The sequence below is a fragment of the Equus asinus genome, chromosome 23, assembly GCF_041296235.1.
Source record: "Equus asinus isolate D_3611 breed Donkey chromosome 23, EquAss-T2T_v2, whole genome shotgun sequence".
In the NCBI taxonomy this organism is placed as follows: Eukaryota; Metazoa; Chordata; class Mammalia; order Perissodactyla; family Equidae; genus Equus; species Equus asinus.
The window spans coordinates 62,651,545-62,679,440 of NC_091812.1; the positions used below are offsets into that span (position 1 = coordinate 62,651,545).

General features: G+C 38.3%; 1 protein-coding gene across 2 annotated transcripts in view; it reads left to right on the forward strand.

The window, feature by feature from the left end:
* Positions 1–35: 35 nt before the first annotated feature.
* The window catches only part of UBE2R2 (ubiquitin conjugating enzyme E2 R2), a 113,909-nt gene continuing 86,048 nt past the window's right edge, over positions 36–27,896 (forward strand). Inside the window, exon 1 of one of the 2 annotated variants that reach the window (XM_044756821.2) lies at positions 36–633. In XM_044756821.2, coding sequence (XP_044612756.1) covers positions 457–633 — 177 coding nt within the window. In that variant the 5' untranslated portion in view covers positions 36–456. Of the gene's footprint in view, positions 634–856; positions 1,203–27,896 lie in introns of those variants that run through there. The other variant, XM_044756822.2, reaches the window with a different exon arrangement.

Genomic DNA, 27,896 nt, shown 5'->3' on the forward strand with positions numbered 1-27,896 from the left:
CCCCCGCCCTTCGGCCCCGCGCGCCCTTCGGCCCCGGCGGCCTCCGAGGAGAACGAGAGGGCGAGCGAGCGCGGCGCCCCGGGCCGGCCCAGCCCCCTCCCCTCACCATCGCCGGCCCTCCGCCGCCGTCCTCCGCCTCCACCTCCTCTCCCCCCCCCCCAGGTTGAGGCCCCCTTCGGGGGGGGGAGGCCCGGGACCGGGAGCGGATTCCCCCAACTCCCTCAGCCCCTCCCCCGCCGGGCCCGAGCGTGAGGAGGGGGGCCCGGCCCGGCCCGCGTCGAGGGTGAGGAGGACCCGGGCCGGCCCACGGGCCGTCTGGGCCTGGTCCGGCCCGCCGGGCGTGTGAAGACAGGGGCCCGGGGCGGCCCGGCCGAGGGAGCGGAGGGGAGGGGCCTGGTCCGGCCCGGCCGGTGCGCGAGGACTGGGGCCCGGCCCGCCGCCGCCGCCGCCGCCGCGATGGCCCAGCAGCAGATGACCAGCTCGCAGAAGGCCCTGATGCTCGAGCTGAAGTCCCTGCAGGAGGAGCCGGTGGAGGGCTTCCGGATCACCCTGGTGGACGAGTCCGACCTCTACAACTGGGAGGTGGCCATCTTCGGACCCCCCAACACCCTCTACGAAGGCGGCTACTTCAAGGTACCCCCCCCAACCCCGGCCCAGGCCTCCCCGCCGAGGCCCCGCTCCGCGCCGCGCTCGGCAGTTTTCGGGGCCGAGAGGGAGCGCGGGTGAGGGGGGCTCCTCGCCTCGGCAGCCCCCTCCCCCCGCCCGTGGAGGCAGGAAGGCCCTGGCTCACCCGGGGCCTTTTCTTTGTCATGGGGGCGGGGGCGGGAGGCCAGCCGGCCCCGGGAAAGAGGAAAGCCTCTCCGGCGAGGGCAGCGCTCCCGGAGGAGGAGGGCCGTCTTTGTTTTGTTTCCCCAGCTGAGGGGGTGCGGGCGGAGAGGTGGTCTGTGTGTCCGCTCCCTCCCGCCCCCCCATCAGGACCATCCCTGCGCCGGCTGGAACTGCCCCAGAGGGCAGAGTGACCTGCCCTTACTGGATTGGGTCTTTCTTTTTTGGGGGGTGGGGGTGGGGGAGGGGTACTGGCCTGTCATTTCAGAGGCCGCCTAGTGACCTGACATTTTGAGCGTTTGATGGGCTTCTGGCGTGGTGGTGGTTCCAACTTGGCATTCCAGTGGGTGGTGAGGAGGACGAGGAACCTAGGGGTGGTAAGCTGGGGGGTGGGGGGGAGCCCTCCGTCTTCTTGCCCTGATCCACTGGGGGGAACTTAATTTACCCCCCTTTCTGTCCTTGTTCTCTGTTTACTTCAGTGCTGTTTCAGAATGCCCTTTGTCCTCACCCTGCCACCAACTTGACTGCCTTCCCCCCCCCCCCCCCCCCCACGTGTAGAAATAGCTACAGAGGGTGGAACATGGTATATAGGGAGATTGGTAGTTTCCCACTTTAGGGAGAAAAAATTGAAACCTTTTGCTCAGGTGTTTAACTCGAGCAAATGGGATGGTCCCACAGAGGAAAAGTATCATCGGAGGTGAGAGGGTTTCACTGAGTAGGACGGCTCCTTAGCAACCATAGACATTGTTTCTATTGTTTTCCATAATTTTACAACAGTGGTTATTACCATTCCTGAAACCAGTGACTGTTTTTTTTTTAAATTTATTCCAAGGTGGATAGCTTGGAGACACTGAGAATTTTGTTTTTGTTTTTATTTTACCATTTTTGAAGGGACGAATCGCAGGTTGAAGATTGAATATTTTAAATGATGGAGGCAGAGACAGAGGAAACGAGTGCTTAAGAATCCATTTAATTTTTTTTTTTTTATTTCCAGAATTAAGTGAAGTAGAGCAGTGAGTCAGTCTTAGTTTGTTTTGAAGGGAGGGGCTAACTTGGCAAAAGTTTTAAATGAATATCTTAGTCATGTACTTATGATGTGTATTTTTAGGACTACCCAATTACTTCTGTTTTTCTACCCTTCTAAAGGTAGAAGCCTCAGTTTCAGGCTTGAAATTGGGTCAACTTTGTGGAAAATGTGAAGAATTGATAGGGGGGTGTTTAATATTCACGCCTGTGATAGTCACTGAATACCTAGTAAAAGCATGTTAGAATATTGTGTAAGAAGGGTACTCTTCCCATGTGTACTTATCTTTTGTAGTCATCATACTTTTCAGATGCAGATATTTAAAGTCGCTAAGTAAACATACAAGTTATTAGTGACAAATTGAAGAAAGTATTGCCGTGTCCATGTTTAGGAACATTCTCTTGTATAAATTTTCATTTATAGATACTGGGACAATTAGTTGCACAAAATGGAATTTTGTGATAACTTTTCTAGCAAAACATTCTTTAGCATAATATACTGGGTAACTTTGGTGAAATAAAGTTTAATTTCCAAAAAGTATCATGTCTGAGACAATTGATAGGGTAAATGGATACTAGTTAGAATAATCTTACTCCAGTGTAGTTTGTTAAAAACAAAATAAAAACTGTAAATGAAAGGAAATAATGGCTTGCAAATTGTAATATTTTTGCTGAAATAACTGGAAAGGAGTGTGGAGAACCCTCAGTTTGGAATAGGCAGTATGGAAGGAAGATTCTCTGTAGCATATGTGATTTAAATTAGAAGCTTTTTAATTTCATTGCTATTTAAAAGGAATAGTTTAATCTCCAATTTCGTTGTATGTGTTAGATTTCTTAAACTTTGAGTGTTTTTACCTTTGTCACATGTAAAAAATGTATGAAAATTCTTAGACAGGTTTTATGTTTTAGTCTTGTAAGAGAATTTTGTTCAATTTCATTTTCTTCTACTTTTTTCCTTATTGTATGGCCTTTTATCCCAAAGGTCCTTTGCTGGATGAAGGCAAATTTATAGTCATGAGCAGTTAGCACTGGTGGTAGGTTTAAAACCATTGTTTTTTATTTTACTGCTTTTGTTTTAAAACAAGGCTTTTAGTGTGTTCTCTACAGCTGCAGTTAAAAGTTGGCACAGACCTTTCTCTGCCACTGTTCTCTCTTATCAAATGATAGTCCTCGAACATTTAGTATAGTTTGTTTTCAAATTAAACTCTTCTCTGTTTTGCAAATTAGTTTCTGAAGGCAGTGGGACTGCCAGTCATTCTTTAAATTTTTCTTATTTAACTCCTTTAACTTTTACATATTAATAGACTTCTAACTGGTCTTTTTCACCATGAAATAGTTGGTTCCAGTCTCTTAACTATGGCATCTGTTGTGGTAGAGACTTGTAAGACCTGTATTTCACAAAATTTTTTTGATTCATCCTACTTTTGTTTTTTAAATATCAAATCCATGTGATTCTTAGCTTTGAGGGGGGAAGGTTTGGATGTATGTTGGGCAAAGGTAGTTTCTTGAGTCTTTTTTTCTGCATATTATAAAATCATTTTTGGCTTTGTTATCGTTTTGTCCAGTTTCTTGATCTTATTGATTTACCAACTGAATTTCTTTGCTACTTTGAATTTTTCCTCTGGGGGCGGGGGGCATCAATGATTACAAAATACAAAGTAAGAGATGGCTTAGAACACCGAGAACACCTCTGAACTTAATTTTGCTACTGTGGAGCAAGTTGGAATTTTATTATGTTACTGGAAGAATAAATTGTTGATCAAGTCAGCTGTTAATGATGACTTTTTTACAAGTTCACCCCCATTCCTTTAAAAAGAACTATCTTTTCAAATAACTCCTGATAATGATCATAACTTAGTGTGACTGGTTTGGTATAGAACCTTCTCGGAACTCCTTCATTATTTATCTAAAAGCATGATAGCAGTGAGTCTAGAGATCAGAAAGCAAGCCTGTCTCTTTCATAATGTGCATAGCATAGAAGTTTAAACGCTATAGAAAGCTTAAAGTATTGCACTTCGCTTTTTGTAGTTTTGACTTTATTCAGTAATCTGATTGAGAGAATTAAATATAGGTGTGTTTCATTTTTAGAAAACTCCAAACTGATAATTTAGGAAGTATTTGTTATATACTCAAAGTTTTCCTTAATAGCAGCTTCTTTATCAGACTTAACACTTCGATTTATATTAAGGAACTTCTTAAATAATAGTTGTTTTTTAAAATAAAAGGTATACATTTTCATTTGTTCTAGAATAAACTAATCTATTTTCTGTGTGTGTGTGTGGGGGGGCCCCCCGGCCCCCCCACCCCCAACCAAACAGCCCACCAAACTTAACCTTTGTGCCTGGCAGTGTCCTTCAGATTATAGTGTACTCTATTTTTATGACTCTGTAGTTCTTAATGTAAAGTTAAAACCGTTCTTTTAAGAAAGTGAATTTTAGTCTTTTTGGTATATGAATCTTTTTGAGAAATGGATGAATTTTCCCCAGGGGAAAAAACGTGCACACACAGACTAGTTTGTATACATTTTCAAAGGGTTAACTGATGTATTAAGGATCTCTGTTTTAAGGGATTTGGATAGGCAACTTAAAGACAAAATTAAACAACTTTAAGATTGTGTAGGTAATGCTATTTTTTTAAGCAATTGTATGATGAGTCTTTCAGTCAGTTAAAAATTTCTTATTTTTTAATTTTTCCCCGCTGGCTTTGAGAATGCCTCTTAAGGCTTTTAGTTGTAACCTTTTCTGGAAGCTGAACTTGTCTTGAGTGCTGTGAGCTAAGGTAACATTGTAAAAGGAAACATAGTTAATGTCCTGTGGCTTTGCGGGCTAAGTGAAATTTTAGCATTTTGGTTTTTTTCATGTCAAATGATAGCACCTCAGTATTTTATAGACTATGCCTTTACCCTGTTAAGTTGATTTCATAATGCATATTTTTCTAGTTTTTAACTTGTCTGAAATTGAGATGTGTCTTAGAATCTGTGAAGTCTTACACTTGCCATCAGCCACGTGGCGCTTGTGACCTGGTTGTGAGAGAACCTTCCATTGAAATCTTCTGATAAAAATTTTTAAAATGCCAGCATCATTGTCTTAAATTTGATAAAATAACAGTTATTTCGGGGCCTGCCCGGGGGGCGCAGCGGTTAAGTTCGCACGTTCCGCTTCTGCACGGCCTGGGATTCGCCGGTTCGGATCGCGGGTGCGGACATGGCACCGCTCGGCAAGCCACGCTGTGGTATGAGGAAGATGAGCCCTGAGCTAACATCTACTGCCAGTCCTCCTCTCTTTTGCTGAGGAAGCCTGGCCCTGAGCTAACATCCGTGCCCATCTTCCTCTGCTTTATATGTGGGACGCCTACCACAGCGTGGCTTGCCGAGCGGTGCCATGTCCGCACCCGGGATCCGAACCGGCGAACCCCGGGCTGTGCAGAAGCGGAACGTGCGAACTTAACCGCTGCGCCCCCTGGGCCGGCCCGGCCCCGAATTATTTCTTTTTGAACGAAGGATTTGGGCCCTAATTAATACTTTTTTGCAGCATGTTGATTCCTCTTTTCAGAGATTTGTGTTAGTAAACAGTGTTTATTGAGCACTCATCCCAGGCAAAGCACTGTAGGAAGAGTCAGCGCCTTAGAGATACTAAGAGAAAGTACAAGGTATTCGTAACCTTAGAGCTTTTATGAATGATCTTCATAAAAATCTTTGTGCACACTTTAAAATACAGAAATGTGAGACTTAGGTGTTACTGATGCAATTGTAAATGGTAGTTAAAATCAAAAGCTTTTAAAGTTTTAAGGCCAGTTAGAACATTTGTCAACATAACCATGATCTACCAGACAGAACATTCTGTTCCATCTTTACAACTTCATATTAATGGTTGTAGTCTAAGGTTCCAGAAGAACCTGTCTGTTCGAGACAGGTGAAATAAAAGAGGCCATCCTACAAATTGGTCCACCTCTGCTAATCTAGTTATGAGAAAATAACAGTCAGGAAGAGTTATAAATTCAGGGTTTAGGACTACAGAACTCCATCATGCTGAAAGGTCATATTTAAAAGGTTTAATGCTTTATGTCCCTGAACTTCTTTTGAACTGTTTCACATACAACTACATAGATGTCTGAGTAAGATGGAGCCTTTTGAATGTGTTCTGACAACACAGAACTAGTTTATTTCAACTTTATTCATTGAGAAATCGTTACTCATAGTTCATGCTTATGTACATTTAAATAAGTTAATTCTGAAGTAAATGGAATGATAGATACTAAATTGAAGGGGTAATTTTAGTTCAGATTGCCAAGGTTTGATATTATTTAAATATTCTTCAATATGAGAATTGGAAAATTTAGATTTTGGAATATGTATTTAAGATAGAAAGTGAATAGTCCACTTTAAACATCTTTACTTGGGGGGCCTGCCCGGTGGCACAGCAGTTAAGTGTGCACATACTGCTTGGCGGCCTGGAGTTCGCCAGTTTCAGATCCCAGGGGTGGACATGGCACTACTTGGCAAGCCATGCTATGGTAGGCATCTCACATAGAAAGTAGAGGAGGATGGGCACGGATGTTAGCTCAGAGCCAGTCTTCCTCAGCAAAAAGAGGAGGATTGGCAGCAGATGTTAGCTCAGGGCTAATCTTCCTCAAAAAAAAATTAATTAAAAAAAAATCTTGATTTGTTTTAATAACAGATATACAGATGTTTTTGTTATAACACAAATAATACATTGGGTTGCTGTTGTGAACCTATTGGCACGGTAAGTAGAGTGAGCACTTAAAATATGCTAAAACTTTGAATGCTGTATCTAATTCCAGATACACGCTACTACCCTTAGTACAGTAATGTAGGTATTACTAGCTAACGTTTATTGAGTGCTTACTATGTGCCGTATACTTTATATAGAATGTCTCATATAATCCTCCTATGAGGTATGGTTACTATTACTTTCGTTTTATATATAGAGAAACTGAGTCACATAGAGCTCATTTAACTTACCCAGAGGTCCTCAGCTAGAAAGTTGTAAAGCTAGACTGCTTGACCCTAAAGCCTGTGTTATTCTATTACTGAGATCTTTGACCACTTAGGATGATGTTTGAAGGTATGAAAGTGGAATTTTAAGAAAATTAAGTTTATGGAGCATTTTATAAGGAACTATTTTAAATTTCACTTAAATGTAAAGGTCACAAGGGTAATTATCTGCCCCTGTAAATTGTGGGGGGAGATCGTTATGATGTCTTCCGATTACATCTCTTAAATCCATTGGAAAAATTGGAATTTTTTTGTGTGTTCTTGGATTACTTGAATTAGAGAATGATAAATCATATTGCAGAAAGTTTTTTTTTTTTAAGATTTTTATTTTCCTTTTTCTCCCCAAAGCTCCCTGGTACATAGTTGTATATTTTTAGTTGTGGGTCCTTCTAGCTGTGGCATGTGGGACGCCACCTCAGCATGGCTAGATGAGCAGTGCACCATGTGTGCGCCCATGTTGCAAACCAGTGAAACCCTGGACTGCCGAAGCAGAGCATGCGAACTTAACCACTCGGCCACAGGGCTGGCTCCAGTGCCATAGTTTTAGTCTGTTCTGTGTTTGGATTTCCAGATTTCATAATTCTTTAGTTATCTGCTTTGCTATATTTGTTGCATGGGCAGTTTATATTTAATTTGAGGGATAAATACTTGAAATAATTTGTATTGTGTTGCTCACTTATTAGCATACATAGTAATTTGGATTGTAAACAGTGAATGATTACTACCTTGTTGAAAATAACCATGGCTCCATTTATAAGATACTATTAAGAATTGGCAAAGTTACAAAAACTTGGACGATATGTAGTAATCCTTTAGAGAAACAGAATGACTTAAAGCTTAGAAAACTGGTTTTGGAGTTACTTATAAGGCAAAACAAAAGGAGTTTTATTATTCAAAAGAATATTTTTTGTATAATTTGAAACTTTTATTTTGTAATTATTAGCAGAGGAACAGGTAAAATTTGTCTAATACTTTATAGTCATATGCCATTTTTTACTAAAAAATAGTATTACTCAGATTATTTACCTTATCTACCAAGTTGAATCTGAATTACTTTTGGATGTTAAACAAAACAAAGTCCATACTAAAGTAGTAAAGATTTGCCACTGATAAGTTCATTAAGAAGTTGTACAATAGGCTCTGAAGGCAGTTCTCAGAAAAGGAATTCTGAATTCTTTTGAGCAGTGGCAGTGTAGCACTGTTGGAGTGGGTGTATAGCCACCCTTCTGACGTGGAAGGGGGCAAAGCTCATTTGAGTTCTGGTAGTTGAGTTTAAAAAAAACAAAACACTTATTACTTAAGAAGGCCTATCTTGGTCTTACCACTTTAACTGCTGTTTCCCCCATTGGCTAAAAAGGGATGAGAATAATGATGTATTTAAGCCATTAAGGATTAAGCCCTGTGGAACAACTTAAGGGCTAATGTTAAAAAAAAAAAAGTATAATAACTATGTCCTCAGGGTTTCTACTCTGAGTTCTTTGGAATTTGTTAATCATGTTTCAATATTTGCTCTAAATAAGAATGACAGAAGATTTGCTAGACAAAGAAAAGTCTTACTGAAGATATTGAAATTCTGTAGAATTCAGATTAAGATGTAAGGAATCTTATGTTAATAGGGCTTTAAAATGAGGAGAGCACTTCCTGAGTTTTTAACTAAGTCTTCACCTTTCTTTTATAACCGTGTTTTTCGAAGTTTTTTTTTTTTTTTTTTTAAAGATTTTATTTTTCCTTGTTCTCCCCAAAGCCCCCCGGTACATAATTGTGGGTCATTCTAATTGTGGCATGTGGGATGCCGCCTCTGCATGGCTCAACAAGCGGTGCCATGTCTGTGCCCAGGATTTGAACTGGTGCAACCCTGGGCTGCTGAATTGGAGGGTGCGACCTTAACCACTCGGCCATGGGGCCTCCCCCGAAGTTATTTTTTTATTGGTAAATTGTGGAATAAATTTTGTACAGAGAGGTTCCTTAAATAAAAAAACGATGCTAGTAAATGGTAAAACTGGAAAAATTACTAAGGACATATAAGTATTGTATTGAGGAAATCACTTATTTCTAGCTTAAAAAATTTTTCCTCTGCTGTGACCAAACCTGGTAGTGTGAGTCTAAATAAACTCTTAGATTATGAGCTCTTTAAGAAATGCCGCTGGCTCTTACTTATCTTTGAATTTCCTTAGCATTTGGCCTTGAGCTAAAAGAGTAATACTTAATCTTTTGGGAGATTCACATCCTTTGAGCATGACAGCCCCCCTTCCTCCAAATTCTGCATGCAATTTCAAGGCATTACTGATGTTGAATTTTCTCCATAGGCCTTGGTTGTTCAACCCCTAGTCTAGAACATAGTGGTAGACTAGTGGCTGAATATTTGGACTGCTCAGTTCCTCTAGTTGTGCTTTTCCTTTTGGGAAGAAATTGAATTTATTTGGGTTTTTCCATCAGTGACATGTTATCTATAGTTGCCAGGTTGCCTCAATTAGATCCGATGGTCTTGGTGACTGAAGGTTTAGCTAGACAATAATTAAGATTGAAATCTTGGTTATATAGTAATATAGCAAATTAGGATCTTTGTATAGGGCTCCTCTTGTAATTTAAATATTATAAAACCTATTTAAGAGAGGTTAAGAATTTTGGAGCAGCAATAACGACAGGCATCAGCAAAACCTGCTAGGTATACCAGCCTTGACTTCTGTAGTCCCATGAAGGTGAAGATTACTTAACTTCATTTGGAAAATCTAATGAAGAAAACAACAATTAAACTCAGTTCTGTGTGACCCTTACTTTTTAGAATATCAGTTAACATTAGATCTTTTAAAAACAGACTAGAAGTGCAGTTTAGAAGTGCAGAATTTCTTAAAAAGTGGAGAATTTTTAGTAACTGTAAATGTTATGAGTGTTCTTATGGTTCTTGATACATTAAAAGAATCAGAATAATTAGAAAAGTACTTTTTTTTTTTTAGGAAGATTAGCCCTGAGCTAACTGCTGCCAATCCTCCTCTTTTTGCTGAGGAAGACTGGCCCTGAGCTAACATCCATGCCCATCTTCCTCTACTTTATATATGGGACACCTATCACAGCATGGCTTTTGCCAAGCAGTGCCATGTCTGCATCCAGGATCTGAACCGGCGAACCCGGGCCTGCTGAGAAGTGGAGCTTGGGCACTTAACCACTGCGCCACTGGGTGGCCCCACCCCCCCCCTTTTTTTGGTGGAAGATTAGCCCTGAGCTAACTGCTGCCAATCCTCCTCTTTTTTTTTTTTTGCTGAGGAAGACTGGCCCTGAGCTAACATCCATGCCCATCTTCCCCTACTTTATATGTGGGATGCCTACCACAGCATGGCTTGCCAAGCGGTGCCATGGCCACACCCGGGATCTGAACTGGCGAACCCCGGGCTGCTGAAGTAGAATGTGCAAACTTAACTGCTGCACCACTGGGCCGGCCCCAGAAAAGTACATTTTTATAGCTGTATTTGTGTTTTGATAACACACTGCATGCATGCATTTTGTTAAATAATAATTTTGGTCAAGTTTAGCAAATATATGTGTAGTTTTTCTCCTCCTCAATATATGTAAAGCCTTCTAAATATAAGATTAACCACATCTTGCCCATGTATATACCTTGAATGAATTAATTCTTAACAAGATGGAGTAGGGAGGGAACTTTTAAAATAGGTTTAATTTCTATGGTGTGTGAATTGTCCCAAACAAGCTCCCCTGGGTTATTGTTCCAGCTACCAGATATGTCCTGAAGACTTTTAAGTCTGCTTCTCTAATTAGACCTGTTTTGAGTTTTTGCCTGCCTGTTAGACGTTTCCACCAGTATGTCCTATTTACACTAAGGACTTAAACACTACACTGGACTCTACCTCTTCCCATAAGCCTCTGCTGTCCTCACTCTCTTGGATATTGGACAGTGTCTACCCAGTCACACAAGCCTGAAGCTGGAAACCACTTCAGATCATTTCTGCTTCCTCTTGCTACATATCCGATTATTTTTAGTGCTTCATGTCTTTGGTATTTAGCTCCTCCTCTTCATTCCTACTGCCACTGTGTAAGTTCATGCTCAGTTGTACTCACTTGGATAGTGACAATCGCTTCTTTACTCTGTTTTATGCCCTTCCAGTCTATGATATCACTAGACTAACCCTTTCTAAATCTCTAATTTGACTTGTCCCCACAAAAAAAAAAAAGAAAGAAGCTGTCAGCTCATCTTCCAAAAAATTAAGTAAAAATTCCTTTTTTTTGAAGAAGAAGATTAGCCCTGAGGTAACATCTGCTGCCAGTCCTCATCTTTTTGCTGAGGAAGACTGGCCCTGAGCTAACGTCCATGCCCATTTTCCTGTGCTTTATATGTGGGACGTCTACCACAGCATGGCTTTTGCCAAACGGTGCTGTGTCCACACTTGGGATCCGAATTGGCAAACCCGGGGCCGCCGAGAAGCGGAACATGAGAACTTAACCGCTGCGCCCCTGGGCTGGCCCCTAAAAATTCCTTTGTGTGACATACAAAGCCCTTCATGATCTTCTTTGACAGTGCCATTGCCTAAGCTGTTATCTGTCTGGAATGCCCGTTTCAATTTTTCTCCTGCCCTCTTTAGCCTGGTGAACTCCAACTTATATTTTAAGACTCAGTTTACTGTGAATAAGCTCATAGGTTCTCTCCCTCTTACCCCCTCTCTCCACTATTAGATTGTTTTAAAGTAAACCCCAGACATCATATCCTTATGCTGGAGTCCCTAAAAGATAAGTTAAAAAACATAATTGTAGTATTCTTACACTTAATAAACAATAATACCTTAATATTATCCTCCGTCTAATCAGTGTTCAGATTTCCTCAGGTGTCTCATAGATAGACGTTTAAGTTAGTTTGAATCAAGGACAAAATAAGGTTCACAGTTGCATTTGATTGATACGCCTCTTAAGAGTTACTGAATAGATTTCCCTTCCTCTTTTTTTTTTTTTTTTAGAAAAAAACAACAGCTTTATTGAGATATAATTGATATACCATAAAATTCACCCATTTAAATGTACAATTAGTGGTTTTTAGTATAATGACAGAGTGGTACAACCATCACCACAATCAATTTTAGAACATTTTCATCACCCAAAAAAGAAATCCTAAACCCATTAGCAGTCACTCTTCATTTCTCCCCAATCCGTAGGCAACCAGTCTACTTTCTGTGACTGTAGATTTGCCTATTCTGTAAATGTATAGGTTTACATTTCATATAAATGGAATCATACATGGTCTTCTGTTACTGGCTTCTTTCACCTAGCATAGTGTTTTCAAGGTTCGTATATGTTGTGGCATGTGTCAGTACCTCATTCGTTTTTATTGTTAAATAATGTTTCATTGTATGGACGTTTCATTTATCTATTCAAAGTTGATGGACATTTGGGTTGTTTTCCACTAATTGGCTATTATAATGCTGATGTGAACATTTGTATACCAGTTGCACTGTGGACATATATTTTAATTTCTCTTGGGTATTTACCCAGGTATAGAATTACTGGGTCATATGATAACTCTTAAGTGTAACCATTTGAGGAACTGCCAGACTGTTTTCCAAAGTAGCTGCACCATTTTACCCTCCCATCAACAGTGTATGAGGGTTCTAATTTCTCTATGTCTTCACCAACACTTGTTCTCTCTTTTTTAAAAAAGAAATTTATTTGTTGGTAATTGAATGTGTTCAACTGCTTAACTACTGTCTTCAGTTTTAATGAATTCACTATTGGACTGGTGATAATATATTTTATTACAAACGAAAGGATATTATTATAGTACTAAAAGTAGTGGAAAGTTACTGTGTTTCTAACACTGGACGTCATCAGACATTTGTTATAAAGTAATCATGGAAAGTTCTAGCCCCAGACCTAGTTAGCTACCTATTTTTTCCACATTATTTCTTCTCTGCTTTAATTTATAAACCTTCCCATGCGAGACCTTGTCATATCTCATCTTCAGCTTGGAGCTATTTAAATTTAGGTTAGTTGATTTGGTGGGAAAAAATACTAAGTTCATTATGGAGTTAACCTATCATACAGGAATTTAAATTTCTTAACATTAAAGATGTAATGAGGGACATGATATTAAGGGCGTTCATTTATTATTTTTCTTTAGGAAAACAGTTCAGTATGAAAGTCCTTTCTCTCCCTGGAAAATCATTTAACTATTTGTTGTGTAATTCCCCAGAAATGTGCTGTTTATATACAAACATATATATGCATTGTTAAACTATAAACGTGGTTATATTATAAATATTTTTCTGCATATTGCTTTTTTTTTAGACTTATCAGGTTATCTTGGAGAGCATTCCATTATCAATATTTATGGATTATGTCATTATTTGTAACTTGCACAATATTCCAATTGTTAAGGCTGTATTTTAACTATTTAGCTATTCCCTTATTCATGGACAATTGTTTTCAGTTTTTTACTCTTATAAACAAAGCTGAAAGGGACATTTTTACACATCTTTTATACTTTTGTAAATGGATCTGCTGGATTAAAGGGTATGTGTATTTAAATTTTACTAGATAATCAAATTACCCTTCAAAAATATGTTTATATTCTATAACATACATGAGTATTGTCAAACTATAAAATTTGCAATTCTGATAAATCAGCCTTTCTGATGCTTATTTCTTTTAATTTTGAATGAAATTTAGCTTACTTTCATGTCGCTGGCCTTTTGTAATATTTATGCAAATTATGTATACTTGTCCTTTGCCCATTGTTTTAGATTTTTTTCGTTTTAAATAAGATAAAGACTCCTTGCATAAAGGGACTTAGTCATTTGTCAGATGTATTACATGTTGCAAATATCTTTTCCGTATGTGTCATTCATTAATGGTGTAATTTAAAATATTAACGTGCGAAGAATTCTGTCCAAAGTTAAACATGAAGGCAAGCATAGAGAAAATCGTGTTGTCACTGTCATGACAAGTAGAATAGAAGAATTTGTAGGGTTTAGAGTAAACTCTCCTAAAACATTATCATGTGGATTATTCATATCCTGTAAACAAACTTGATGCTAATAATGTACAAGCTAATACAGAAGTACCTGTATTTTGCTGTGTGAGTGGTAGTAACTTTTTTTTAATGAAATAAAGGTTTTATCCCAGTTTAAGTTGACACATGTTCATTGTAGAAAGTTTTAAAACTTCCTGAAACTGTGAAGACAAAAGTCATGTGTAATAATGCTATCCAGAAATAATACTTTTAGTATATTTTCTTCTGAAATATGCTGTATTTCATCAAAAGAAATTGCATACTGTATACCTATTTTTTTAACTTAACGTATTCTGAACATTTTCACCACTATCCATCATTTAACCTTTTCCCTTTTGTTGGACTTGGAGATTTAGTTTTGCTTTGTAGATGATACTACGTAGAACACATTTTTATATCTATGTTTGTGTTTTTCACATAAGTTTTTGGTACTGGATGTATTGGGTTAAAAGTTATGAACATCTAGGGGCCGGCCCAGTGGTATAGTGGTTAAGTTTGCGCACTCTGCTTTGGCGGCCTGGGGTTTGGATTCCGGGTGTGGACCTACGCATTGCTTATCAAGCCATGCTGTGGCAGGTGTCCCACATATAAAGTAGAAGAAGATGGGCACAGATGTTAGCTCAGGGCTAGTCTTACTCAAAAAAACAAAAATTATGAACATCTATATAATATCATATTTAGAGAAATTTTGAACTGGGTGTTTTCATAACATTTTATTTTTCCTTTTTCTCCCCAAAGACCTCTAGTACATAGTTGTGTATATTTAGCTGTGGGTCCTTCTAGTTGGGGCATGTGGACGCCGCCTCAGCATGGCTTGATGAGCGTTGCCATGCCCACGCCCAGGATTCAAACCTGCGAAACCCTGGGCCGCCAAAGTGGAACACGTGAACTTAACCACTCCACCATGGGGCTGGTCCCTGAACTGGTTTTGACAAGATAAAGTGCAACAGTAAAAATGGTGATTTTCTGGAGGGCAAGGAAACCACTAATGAAGTGGCTACTATGGCCTTGATTTAAAAAAATTATGTATGGAAACTTAAAGGAACTAGAATAGCCAAAACAATTCTGAAAAAACTACAAAGGGAGAAGACTCACAATATCCAATTTTAAGATGTATGAAAAACTATGCTAATGAAGACAGTGTGATATATTGGCTAAAGAATTGGAATAGAGAGCCCAGAAATAGACTTTACACAAATAAAGTCAACTAGTTTTTTGACACAAATGCAAACATAATTCCATGGAAAAAGGACAGTCTTTTCAATATATGCTGTTGGAAAAACTGGGCCATCAGTATGTTAAAAAGTGAGCCTCAACCTATAATAATATATAATATATACAAAAATTAACTCAAAACAGATCATAAACCTAAATGTAAAACACAAAGCAATAAAACCCTTGGAAGAAAGCATTGGAAAAAGTCTTCTTGACCTTTGTTTTGGCAAAGAGCTCTTAGATAACAGCACCAAAAAGCGTGATCCATGAAAGGAAAAATTGATGAAGTGAACTTCATCAAAATTTAAAACTTTTTTCTGTGAAGAACACAGTTAAGAGAAGGAAAAGATAAGCCATGAACTGAGAGAATGTATTTATAAACGACATATCTGAGAAGGGACTTGTATCCAGAATTTACGAAGAACTTTCCAAACTCAACATGGGCAAAAAAAACTTGACAACCCAATTTTAAAAATGGATGAAAGATTTGAACAGACGTTTCCCTGAAGATGATATTTGGATGGCATATAAGCACATGCAAAGATGCTCATCATTAGTCATTAGGGAAATGCAAGTTAAAACCACAGTGAGGTACCATTTACATCCCTTTTAGAATGGCTAAAATAAAAAAATTCTGACAGTACTGAGTGTTGATAAGGATGAGAATTAACTAGAACTCTCCTGCTGCTGGTGAGAATGCAGACTCTGGAAAAAGTCTGGCAGTTTGTTACAAAGTTAAATATACAATTACCGTATGTCCCAATGATCCCACTTCTAGGAATTTGTCTTAGAGCAGTATAACCTTGATGTTTACACAAGAATGTCTGTGAATGTTTCTAGCAACCCTACTGGAAACAACCCAAAGATCCTCCTGTGGGTGAATGGATAAAGAAACTGGTATATCTATTATGGAGTGCTATTTAGCAATAAAAAGGAACCAACTATTGATACACCAATAACATGGGTGTGAGTATTAAAGGTATTATGGCAGTCTCATAAGATTATATTCTGAAGGATTCCATTTACATGACCTTCTGAAAAAGACAAAGCTATAGGCACCGAGAACAGATCAGAGGTTGCCCAGGGTTTAGGGGTGGAGGGAGGGTTTGACTAAAAGGGGCAGTGTGAGGGAATTCTTTGGGAGTGTTGAAATTGTTTTGTGTTCTGTTTATGGTAGTGGTTACAAGAGTCTATGTACTGCTAAAACTTATAAAAGTGTGTGCCAGGAAAGTGAATACTGCTATATGTAAATTTAAAAAGTAGAAAAATTGCAGATTTAATAATCTTACAATTTTGTCAGTTATACCTCAATAAAACTGAAAAAATAAGGTAAAATAAAAAAAAGAAAGAAGACAATGTCCTTGTTTAAAAAAATGCAGAATGGCTTTGTTATATTTTCTGAGTGCTTACATAGCTGCATCTGTTTCTGAAGTTCTGTGAGCTAAATAAGCGAATGCAGTTCATTGTCAGGGACTTTTTCCCCTCCCCAAAGCCCCAGTACATAGTTATATATCCCAGTTGTAAGTCCTTCTAGCTCTTTGTGGGACGCTGCCTCAGCACGGCCTGATGAGTGGTGTGTTAAGTCTGCACCCAGGACCTGAACCAGCAAAGCCCAGGCTGCTGAAGCAGAGCGCATGAACTTAACCACTTGGCCACAGGGCCAGCCCCTGTCAGGGACTTTTTAAAGAAGCTACTATATAGGATATTGCTAGGGTCAGCATCCATTCAGCCATGTGGCCTGTGTTTATACCCAGAACTACTCTCCACCAGGATCAACATTATGAATATCTGAACACATGAAATTTTATTATACCTGTGGTTTTTCACTTAAAAAATGTCCTAGGTGGGGCCGGCCCCATGGTGCAGCGGCTAAGTTTGTATGTTCTCCTTCAGCGGCCCAGGGTTTTCTGGTTTGGATCCCAGGTGCGGACCTACGCATCACTTATCAAGCCACGCTGTGGCAGGTGTTCTGCAAATAAAGTAGAGGAAGATAGGCATGGATGTTAGCTCAGGGCCAGTCTTCCTCAGCAAAAAGAGGAGGATTGGCAGCTGATGTTCTTCAGGGCTGTTCTTCCTCAAAAAGAAAAAAAAAACCACAAACCCTAGGATTTTAAAGGTTAATAATGCTTAGCTAAATAGAAAACAGACATGCAAAGGTGCTGAGGTTTTTTCCATGCTTTTAAAATACCTTGCAGTCTAACCATATCTAAGAACTAGGATTAGTTATTGGTGTTGGGAGAGACCTTAGTGATCACCTAATTTTATAAATAAGGACGTGAGGGCTTAGGGAAGGAATTGGTGAGCTTAAAAGTTACAAGGAGAGTTTATTAGAGAGCTAGCAATACAACTCGGGTCTCCTTTTTTTTTAATTTTTTTTTTTCCTTTTCTCCCCAAAGCCCCCCAGTACATAGTTGTATATTCTTCGTTGTGGGTCCTTCTAGTTGTGGCATGTGGGACGCTGCCTTAACCACTCGGCCACGGGGCCAGCCCCTCGGGTCTCATTATGTTCATTTCATTGAATCAGTGTATAATAATCACTAGTAAATTATTTCTTACCCTTTGCTTGAATTTTAATTCTACTCATTCTTTTAGAATTCAAGTCTATGGAAATAAATTTACATACATTAAAATTAATCTTTTTTAGGTATATAGTTCTATGAATTTTAATAAATACATAATCCAGATTTTTAGAAGAAAAAGTGACTGAAACAATAACAGGGAAGTTTGCATATCCTACTTGTGTGTGTGAGAACAAAGTGAGATTATTTTTTTCCTACCAAAGTATAATGTAGAAAATGCGTCTGATAATTATCCAGAAGTTTTTGTGTAATACAATGAATTGTCCTTATTTTGAATTCTACTAATTTGAAATTTGTGGAAGTTTCTAACAAGAGCTTGACAGTTCACTTATAATAAAATGTTGTCTAAATAATGGAAGATTATGAGAGGCAGAGGTTATTTAAACTACTTTGATCACTTTTCAAATATTTGATGACACCACATATATAACATTTATTATTTCACCCATTTTTGTGTACAATTCAGGGACATTAAATACATTCACAGTGTTGTGTAACCATCACCACTATCTTTTCCCTGAACCTTTTCATCATCCCAGAGTGAATCTCTATTCATTAAATAATAAATCCCCAATTTCCCTGCCCCTGGCCCCTAGTAACCTCTGTTCTACCTTCTGTATTTATGAATTTACCTATTCTAGATACCTCACATAAGTGGAATTATACAATATTTGTCTTTTTGCATCTGGCTTATTTGACTTAGTATAATGTTTTCAAGGTTCATCTGTGTTATAGCATGTATCAGAATCTCATTCCTTTTTTATGGCTGAATAATATTCCATTGTATGTATATATCGCATTTTGTTCATCCACTCATCTGTTGATGGAACTTGGACTGCTTCTACCTTTTGGCTATTGTGAATACTACTGTTCTCTCTTGGATGCTGCAAGTGTTTAACAAGACTTCAGAATTGCACAATAGTTACTTCAGACAGTTCCTGCCAGCTCAATAGTTGTTTAGGTGGAGGGACGGATTCCTGGAGCTTCCTACTCTACCATCTTCTAGGATGTCACTATATTAGATTTTAAATAGCTACTATTTAACGTTTAATTGCACTTATGATAACGTTCATTATGTAGAATTTAGAAAGTATAGGTAAACAAATAGAAAAAGAAATTACCCGTGATCCCATTTCTCAGAGTAATGTTTCGTTTTGCATCCTTCTAGATATATAAATTGGGATCATATTACAGAAACTGTTTTGTAATATGCTTTTTATATCTTTTCACGAAAAAAAGTTTGTATACTGTAATTTTTAATTACTATGTAGTGTATACACTGTAATTTATTCAGATGACCTATTGGCAGACATTTGTTTCCACTTTCTCCTCAAAGTTGCAGGGAGCTTACTACGTACATCTTTAGAATTCTAAATTCTTTTGAAATGGAATATTTTGGATTTAGAAATAAAGGGATTAATGTAATGAATATCCATATAACCACTGTCTTGGTACATTTGAGCTTCCATAACAAAGCACCATAGACTGAGTAGCTTATAAATAACAGAAATTTGTTTCTCATAGTTCTGGAGGCTGGAAGTCTGAGATCAGGGTGCCAGCATGGTCAAGTTCTGATGAGGGCCCTCTTCCAGGTTGCATACTTCTTACTGTATCCTTACATGGTCAAAAGAGAGCAAGACAGCTCTCTGGGGTCCCTTTTATTAAGGATGCTGATCCCATTCATGAGGCTTCCACCCTCAAGACCTAATTGCCTCCCAAAGGCCCTACCTCCTTCTTTTTTTTTTTGAGGAAGATTAGCCCCGAGCTAACATCTGCTGCCAATCCTTCTCTTTGTTGCTGAGGAAGACTGGCTGTGAGCTAACATCCGTGCCCATCTTCCTCTACTTTTTATATGTGGGATGCCTACCACATCATGGCTTGCCAAGCGGTGCCATGTCCGCACCCGGGATCTGAACCGGCGAACCCTGGACCACTGGAGCGGAACATGTGCACTTAACCACTGTGCCACCCAGCCGGCCCCAGCCCTACCTTCTTATACTATCGCATTTGGGGTTAGGATTTCACCGTGAATTTTGGGGGGACATAAATATTTGATCCATTGCAACCGCCATCCAGGTTTTGGCACAAAATACTACAAATACAGTTTAGTATATCTCTAGATAAATTCCTAAAAATAGATCTTATGGATCAATTATGTTCACATCTGAAGATTTTTTTTCTTTTTACAAATTTAATAAGATTTTCCCAAAATTAGATTGAAGCAAGTTCCTGAAGCGTATTTAGATTTTTTTCTTTCCTGAGTGATATGCAGTGCCTGAGTACTGTTGGTATTGAATACTAATATCTTTCAGTTTCATACCCAGTCACATAGAAATTAGAGGTAGGAGAAAAAGTAAAAGAAGGCAGATTTCATTTCAACATAAGCAATACAGTATTTTGGGAGGTGGTGAATTTTTTGTCCCTGGGGATAGTCAAACACATGTTGGATGACACCTAGAGGCAGTGTGTTCTAAGAGGATATTAAGCGTCTCATGAGTGGTTAAACTGCTTTAGAATCATGTTGGAGACTTTTAGAAACAAAGATTCCTGGCTCCATCCTCACATTTTATAGAATCAGAATCTTCTGGGGAAGGACATGGGACTCTGTTGTGCATCTCTAGGTGATTCTGATGTAAAGCAAGATTTCTATTCCTGAGATTCAGTATTCTGTTTTGCTTTATTTTATGAGTAGAATGCTTTTTTTGTTCCAAAGACACAAGTTCTTTATTAGCCAAAAAACACGGGTACTTTAAAATTCACTGTTATGTTTGTATGGCTTCTCTGCTCTACCTCCAAGTACCATCCTTCCATCCTACTATGAAGCACAAACACCTGTGAAATTATAACCAAAATTTTTCTGTTTGCTTTGGAATTTTTACGTTAATAGCTTGCATAATTTTATTCCAAGGATTTTTGTGTATGATGTTTTTAATGAGCAGTTGATGGTTTTGGTTTTTGTTCAGGCAAGGAAATTACTTCAAAGCATATCTAATATATTTCTCAGTCAATGATAAATGTCCTTAGTAAATGGAAATATTAGTAGAAAGTATTGCTAAGCTGAATATTTTCACTTCCTAGGTAATGGTTTACTATGTAGAGAAGGGTTTAGGGCCTAAGTAAACCATCAACGTGTTCTTTCTTGTGTAAAATTAAAACTATCAATATTAACTTCAAAACTATGGAGAACATTTACTTTTAAAGTTTGTCATTTTTATTTATACCTTTTGTTTTGTTTGCTAATTGTTTTATAACCACATCAAATTAGTATAGAGAATGCTTTGTACAAAACAACACAATAAACGTTCAAAGATTGAGATGTTCCCTTAGGCAAGGCTGAAGATTTCAGTCCCTAGTATTTGGAAGTTAGGCTGCAGTCCTTGTTTTTGGATGGATTTCTGGGTGTGTGACATAGTCCATGCTTTTAACCAGATTTGAACAGAAGAATGGCCACTTGGCTCAGGTAGAAGTAGATGAAATGTTTGGTTTCGTGTCACCTAACTACTGAAGTTCCTCCGCCTGATACAGTGCTGGGTGGGATTGTATTTCTTGTCAAACTCCTTTTTTTTTTTTGTTAGAAAGATTGGCCCTGAGCTAACATCTGTTGCCAGTCTTCCTCTTTTTGCTTGAGGAAGATTGTTGCTGAGCTAATGTCAATGGCAGTCTTCCTCTGTTTTGTATGTGGGATGCCACCACAGCTTGGCTTGATGAGTGGTGTATAGGTCTGTGCCCAGGATCCAAACTTGCAAACCCTAGGTCACTGAAGTGGAGCACGTGAACTTAACCACTATGCCACCAGACTGGCCCTGTCAAATTCCTGCTTAATGTGGGCTGCAGTGTTCTTCTCTCTGTTATATTTCTCCGCCTGAAGTGTGCCTGAGTAGCACACTCCACTGAGTCCTGTTGCATCTCCTCCGACATATTAGCAGTTTTGATCACAGCTTTTCAGTCTCACATTGTTACCATGGAGCAGGGGCTGGCCTCCTGCAAGGGTCTCCTGGGGAAGGGGCTGGTGAGGCTCAGACCTCGTGGGAACTCTGTTTATTTATACTTTGATCAGCAAATATTGAGTGCTTACTATATGTCGGGTGTTGTAGGTGCTGAGGATACAGTGAACAAAACACAAAAAATTCCTTCTTCATGGAGCTTGCATTTTAGTGGGACAGAGAGACAAGGAACCAAAAGTGTATGGCATCTTAGACAATGGTATGTGCTAAGGAGAAAAGAGTGAAGCAGTGAAGTAGGGTCTGAAGTTGGGAAGAAGATATTAAAAAAGTTTTTGTGTGTTTGACATTTTTGTCTGGAGAAAAGGTGACTTTTGGAGTAAAATCATAAGGAAGGGATAGAGCTAACTATGAGAATCCAGGGAAGAGCATCTGACTTAACTGGAGAGCTGAAGGACACAGTATTGTTCTTTCTTGTATGCCCTCCTGGGTTAATCAAGTAGAGGGCAGTGAGTAAAAGTTGAATTATGTTTTTCTGTTGTAAAGGCTTGTGGTTAGATGTTTTTAAAGTGCTGTTTAGTGCAACTGATTTCCTGGTTTTTATGGGTTATGATTTTAGAGTCTACAAGCAACTTCAGAGACAATAGCCTCAAGGTTGCCACGTAAAACTATTGATATTTATTTCTCGGTGGAGTTGGAGAGTAGGCTTTTTGTATTTTAGTGATCCTTTGAGTTTTATTCTTCTTAATGTTAAGTAGCAGAGGCAGTATAATATAGTGGTTAAAAGTATGGACTCTAGAGTCAGACAGCTAGATTTCAGTTCAGGCTCTCCAGCTGTGATCTTGGGCAAATTATTTAACCTCTATGTGCCTTGGTTTCTTCTGTAAAAGTGGGGAAGTACGGCAACCACCTTGTATGGGATACTGTGAGAATTAAATGTTAGTACATGTAAAAGTACTTAGAATGTTCCTGCCATGTAAAAAGCACTCAGTAAGTATTAGTTGCTATTAGTGTTAGCAACACTGTTTTAAGTGGTACTTTTCACTTTATAAGTAATACATGTGCAAGGTAAAAATAGTATAGAATGATATTAGATGAAAAGTTTTATATGTCTGCTACCCTACCACCCCTCCCCATATCCCTGGTCCTACTTCACAGAGTTTTATTTTGTTTTGTTTTTTTAAATTAATTAATTTACTTATTTATTAATTATGTTTTGCCTCACTTACTTTATTAAAGCTCACATCTTATAATGTCTTTTAAAAAAATTTCATTGAGGTCATAACATTGTAAAATTTCAGTTTTACATTATTGTCAGTCATCATATTAATGTGCCCCTTTACCCTTATGCCCACCCCCCAACTCCCTTCCCCTCTGGTAACCACTAATCTGTTCTCTTTGTCCATGTGTTAGTTTATCTTCCACATATGAGTGAAATCATACAGTGTTTGTGTTTCTCTGTCTTGCTTATTTTGCTTAACAGTAATACCCTCAAATTCATCCATGTTGTTGCGAATGAGGTGATTTTGTCTTTTTTATGGCTGAGTAGTATTCCATTGTATATATACATATATATGTATATATACCACATCTTCTTTATCAAATCATCAGTCGATGGGCACTTGGGTTGCTTCCACATCTTGGCTATTGTGAATAATGGTGCAGTAAACATAGGGGTGCATTAAGTCTCTTTGAATTGTTGATTTCAAGTTATTTAGGTAAATACCCAGGAGTGGGATAGCTGGGTCACATGGTATTTCTATTTTTAATTTTTTGAGAATCTCCATACTGTTTTCCATAGTGGCTGCACCAGTTTGCATCCCCACCAGCAGTGTATAAGGATTTCCTTTTCTCCATATCCTCTCCAACATTTGTTATTTTTTGTCTTGGTGATTATAGCCATTCTAACAGATGTACAGTGATATCTTAGTGTTATTTTGATCTTAGTGTTATTTTGATTTGCATTTCCCTGATTAGTGATGTTGAGCATCTCTTCATGTGCCTGTTGGTCATCTGTGCATCTTCTTTGGAAAAATGCCTGTTCAGGTCCTCTGCCCAGTTTTTGATCCGGTGGTTTTTTTTTTGTTATTGAGTTGCATGAGCTTTTATATATTTTAGAGATGAACCCCTTGTCGGATATATGATTTACAGATATTTTCTTCTTGTTGGTGGGTTGTCTTTTTGTTTTGTTCTGGTTTTCTTTGCTGTGCAGAAGCTCTTTAGTCTGATGAAGTCCCACTTACTTATTTTTGGTTTCCTTTGTCTGAGTAGACATGGTATTCGAAAAGATCCTTCTAAGGTTGATGTGAAAGAATGTACTGCCTATATTTTCTTCTAGGAGTTTTACAGTTTCAGGTCTTACCTTCAATTCTTTGATCCATTTTGAGTTTTGTTTTTGAGGGAGATTAGCCCTGAACTAACATCTGCTGCCAATCCTCTTTTTTTTTTTTTTTCTGAGGAACACTGGCCCTGAGCTAATATCCGTGCCCATCTTCCTCCACTTTATATGTGGGATGCTACCACAGCATGGCTTGCCAAGTGGTGCCATGTCCGCACCTGGGATCTGAACTGGTGAACCCCAGGCCACCAAAGTGAAACATGTGCACTTAACTGCTGCACCACCAGGCCGGCCCCTTGAGTTAATTTTTGTGTATGGGGAAAGATAATGGTCTACTTTCATTCTTTTTCTTGTGGCTGTCCAGTTTTCCCAACACCATTTATTAAAAGATCATGCTCCCTGATCAAGTGAGCTTTATACCAGGGACACAGGGATGGTTCAACATCTGCAAATCAATCAGTCTGATATACCACATTAACAAAATGAGGAATAAAAACCACATGATCACCTCAATAGATACAGAGTGGATGATTCTTTTAATGTATTGCTGTGTTCTGTTCGCTAGTATTTTGTTGAGGATTTTTGCATCTATGTTCATCAGCGATGTTGGCCTGTAATTTTCCTTCTTTGTGTTGTCCTTGTCTGGTGTTAGGATCGGAGCAGTGTTGGCCTCATAAAATGTGTTAGGAAGTGTTCCATCATCTTCAACTTTTTTGGAATAGTTTGAGAAGGATAGGTATTAAATCTTCTTTGAATGTTTGGTAGAATTCTCCAGAGAAGATCTGGTCCTGCAGTTTTATTTTTTGGGAGTTTTTTAAGATTTCTGTTTTAATCTCTTTACTTGTGATTGGCTTATTCAGATTCTCTATTTCTTCTTGATTCAGTTTTGGGAGGTTGGATGAGTCTGGGAATTTAGCTATTTCTTCTAGATTGTCCAATTTGTTGGCATATAGTTTTTCATAGTATTCTCTTATAGTCCTTTGTATTTCTATGGTATACGTTGTAATTTCTTCTCTTTCATTTCTAATTTTATTTAGAAATGAGATTTTAATGAACCTTCTCTTTTTTTTCTTAGTGAGTCTGGCTGATGGTTTGTCAATTTTGTTTATCTTCTCAAAGAATCAGCTCTTAGTTTCATTGATCCTTTCTACTATTTTTTTTTTTGTTTCAATTTCATTTATTTCTGCTGTAATTTTTATTATTTTCTTCCTTCTGTTGAGTTTGGGCTTTGTTCTTCTTTTTCTAATTCTGTAAGGTGTAGTTTAAGATTGGTTATTTGAGACTTCTTGTTTGTTAATCTGGGCCTGTATTGCTATGAATTTCCCTCCTAGGATCTCTTTTGCTGTATCTCGTATGAGTTGGTATGGTGTATTTTCATTTTCATTTGTCTCCAGATATTTTTTTATTTCTCCTTTAATATCTTAAATGATCCTTGTTGTTCAGTAGCGTGTTGTTTAGTCTCCACATATTTGTCACTTTCTCAGCTTTTTTCTTGTAGTTGATTTATAGTTTCACAGCATTATGGTCGGAAAATATGGTTGATGTGATTTAAGTCTTCTTTAATTTATTGTGGCTTGCTTTGTTTCCCAACATATGGTCTATCCTTGAGAATGTTCTATGCACACTTGAGAAGAATGTGTATTCTGTTGTTTTTGGATAGAATGTTCTATATATATCTGTTAACTCCATCTAGCCTAGTTTTTCATTTAATTCCATTATTTCCTTGTTCATTTTCTGTCTGGATGATCTATCCACTGATGTAAGTGGGGTGTTAAGGTCTCCTACTATTATTGTGTTGTTATTAATATCTCCTTTTAGGTCTGTTAATAGTTGCTTTATGTACTTTCATGCTCCTGTGTTGGGTGCATGTATATTTGTAAGTGTTATGTCTTCTTGGTGGAGTGTCCCTTTTATCATTGTATACTGCCCCTCTTTGTCTCTCATTGCCTTTTTTGTCTTGAAATCTACTTCCTCTGATATAGGCATGGCAACACCTGCTTTCTTTTGTTGGCTGTTAGCTTGGAGTATTGTTTTCCATCCCTTCACTCTGAGCCTGTGTTTGTCTTTAGAGCTGATATATGTTTCCTGGAGGCAGCATATTGCTGGGTCTTATTTTTTAATCTGTCCTGCCACTCTGTGTCTTTTGATTGGAGAATGCAATCCGTTTACATTTAGAGTGATCATTGATATATGAGGGCTTAATGCTGCCGTTTTATCACTCGTTTTGCAGTTGTTTTGTATTTGCCTTGTTTTTTGTCCCGTGTGTTTTGGACTGCCAGTTCAGTTTGGTAGTTCTCTGTGATGATTTTCTCAATTTTCTCTTTATTTATCATTTGTTTCTCTGTTTTCTTTTTTAAACATTTTTAATAATTAAAAAAAGAAATTTTTCCTTCTGCTCCCCAAAGCCCCCAGTACATAGTTGTATATTTTAGTTGTGGGTCCTTCTAGTTGTGGCATGTGGAACACTGCCTCACCATGGCTTCATGATCAGTGCTAGGTCCGTGCTCAGGATCCAAATTAGCGAAACCCTGGGCTGCCAAAGCAGAGTGCACAAACTTAACCACTTGGCTGGGGGGCCAGCCCTCTTGTGTCTCTGTTTTGATTATTTTTTTAGTGGTTACTGTGAGATTTGTATAAAAAATCTGATAGATGAGATAGTCCATTTTCTGATAGCTTCTTATTTCCTTAGTCTAAGCTGGTTGCATCTCTTTCTTCTTCCCCTTCTAAGTTACTGTTGTCACAACGTATCCCATTTTGTGTTGTGAGTTTGTGATTAAAATGATGAGATTATATATATTTTTGATGTTTTACTTCCCTTTATCTTTAATGTTATAATTATTTGCTAACCTGATAGAGAGCTGCAATTTTCTGATTTTGTCTGCCTATTTATCGTCTTCCTCAAGGCTTTGTAAACACTTCGTTTTTTAAAAATTTTTTCAGGTACGAAGCCCTTCTTGATCATTTCTTGTAGTGGGGGTGTTGTGGCGATGAACTCCCTCAGCTTTTGTTTATCTGGGAAAGTTTTTATTTCTCTATCATTTCTGAAGAATATTTTTGTTGGATCGAGTATTCTTGGCTGAAAGTTTTTGTCTTTCAGAATTTTGAATATGTCTTTCCACTCTCTGCTAGCCTGTAAGGTTTCTGTTGAGAAATCTGCTGAAAGTCTGATAGGGGTTCCTTTGTAAGTTATTTTCTTCTGCATTGCTGCCCTTAATATATTTTCTTTGTCATTAGTTTTTGCCAGTTTTAATACTGTATGCCTTAGAGAAGGTCTTTTTACATTGATGAAATTAGGAGTTCTATTAACATCTTTTACTTGTAATTCCAGCTCCTTCCCCAGGTTTTGGAAGTTCTCAGCTATTATTTCTCTGAACAAGCTTTCTCCTCCTTTCTGCCACTCTTCCCCCTCTATAATACCTATAATCCTTATGTTGCATTTCCTAATTGAGTTGGATATTTCTTGGAGAATTTCTTTACTTCTTTTTATTCTTAGTTCTCTCTCTTCCATCTGAAGCATTTCTATATTTCTGTCCTCCAGATTGCTAATTCTGTCCTCCATCATATATCAGCTTTGTTATTCAAGCACTCCAGATTTTTCTTTTTTCATTCATTGTGTTTTTCATCTCCAACATTTCTGATTGGTTTCAATCTCTTTTGTGAAGAATTCTCCCTGTTCATTAATTTTATTCCTGATTTCATTGAACTATCTGAATTTTCTTATAACTCATACAGTTTTTTATGATAGCTATTTTGAATTCTCTGTCATTTAGATTGCAAATTTCTGTGCCTTCAGGATTGATTTCTGAGTGTGTGTCATTTTCCTTCTGGTCTGGAAATACTGTTACTCTATTTCTTCATCTTATTTGGTGGGCTGGATTTGTGCCTTCGCATAGTAATAGTATCTGGTTGCAGATTCCACCTGCTGCCATTGGGGGTCAGGAGTTTTGTATTC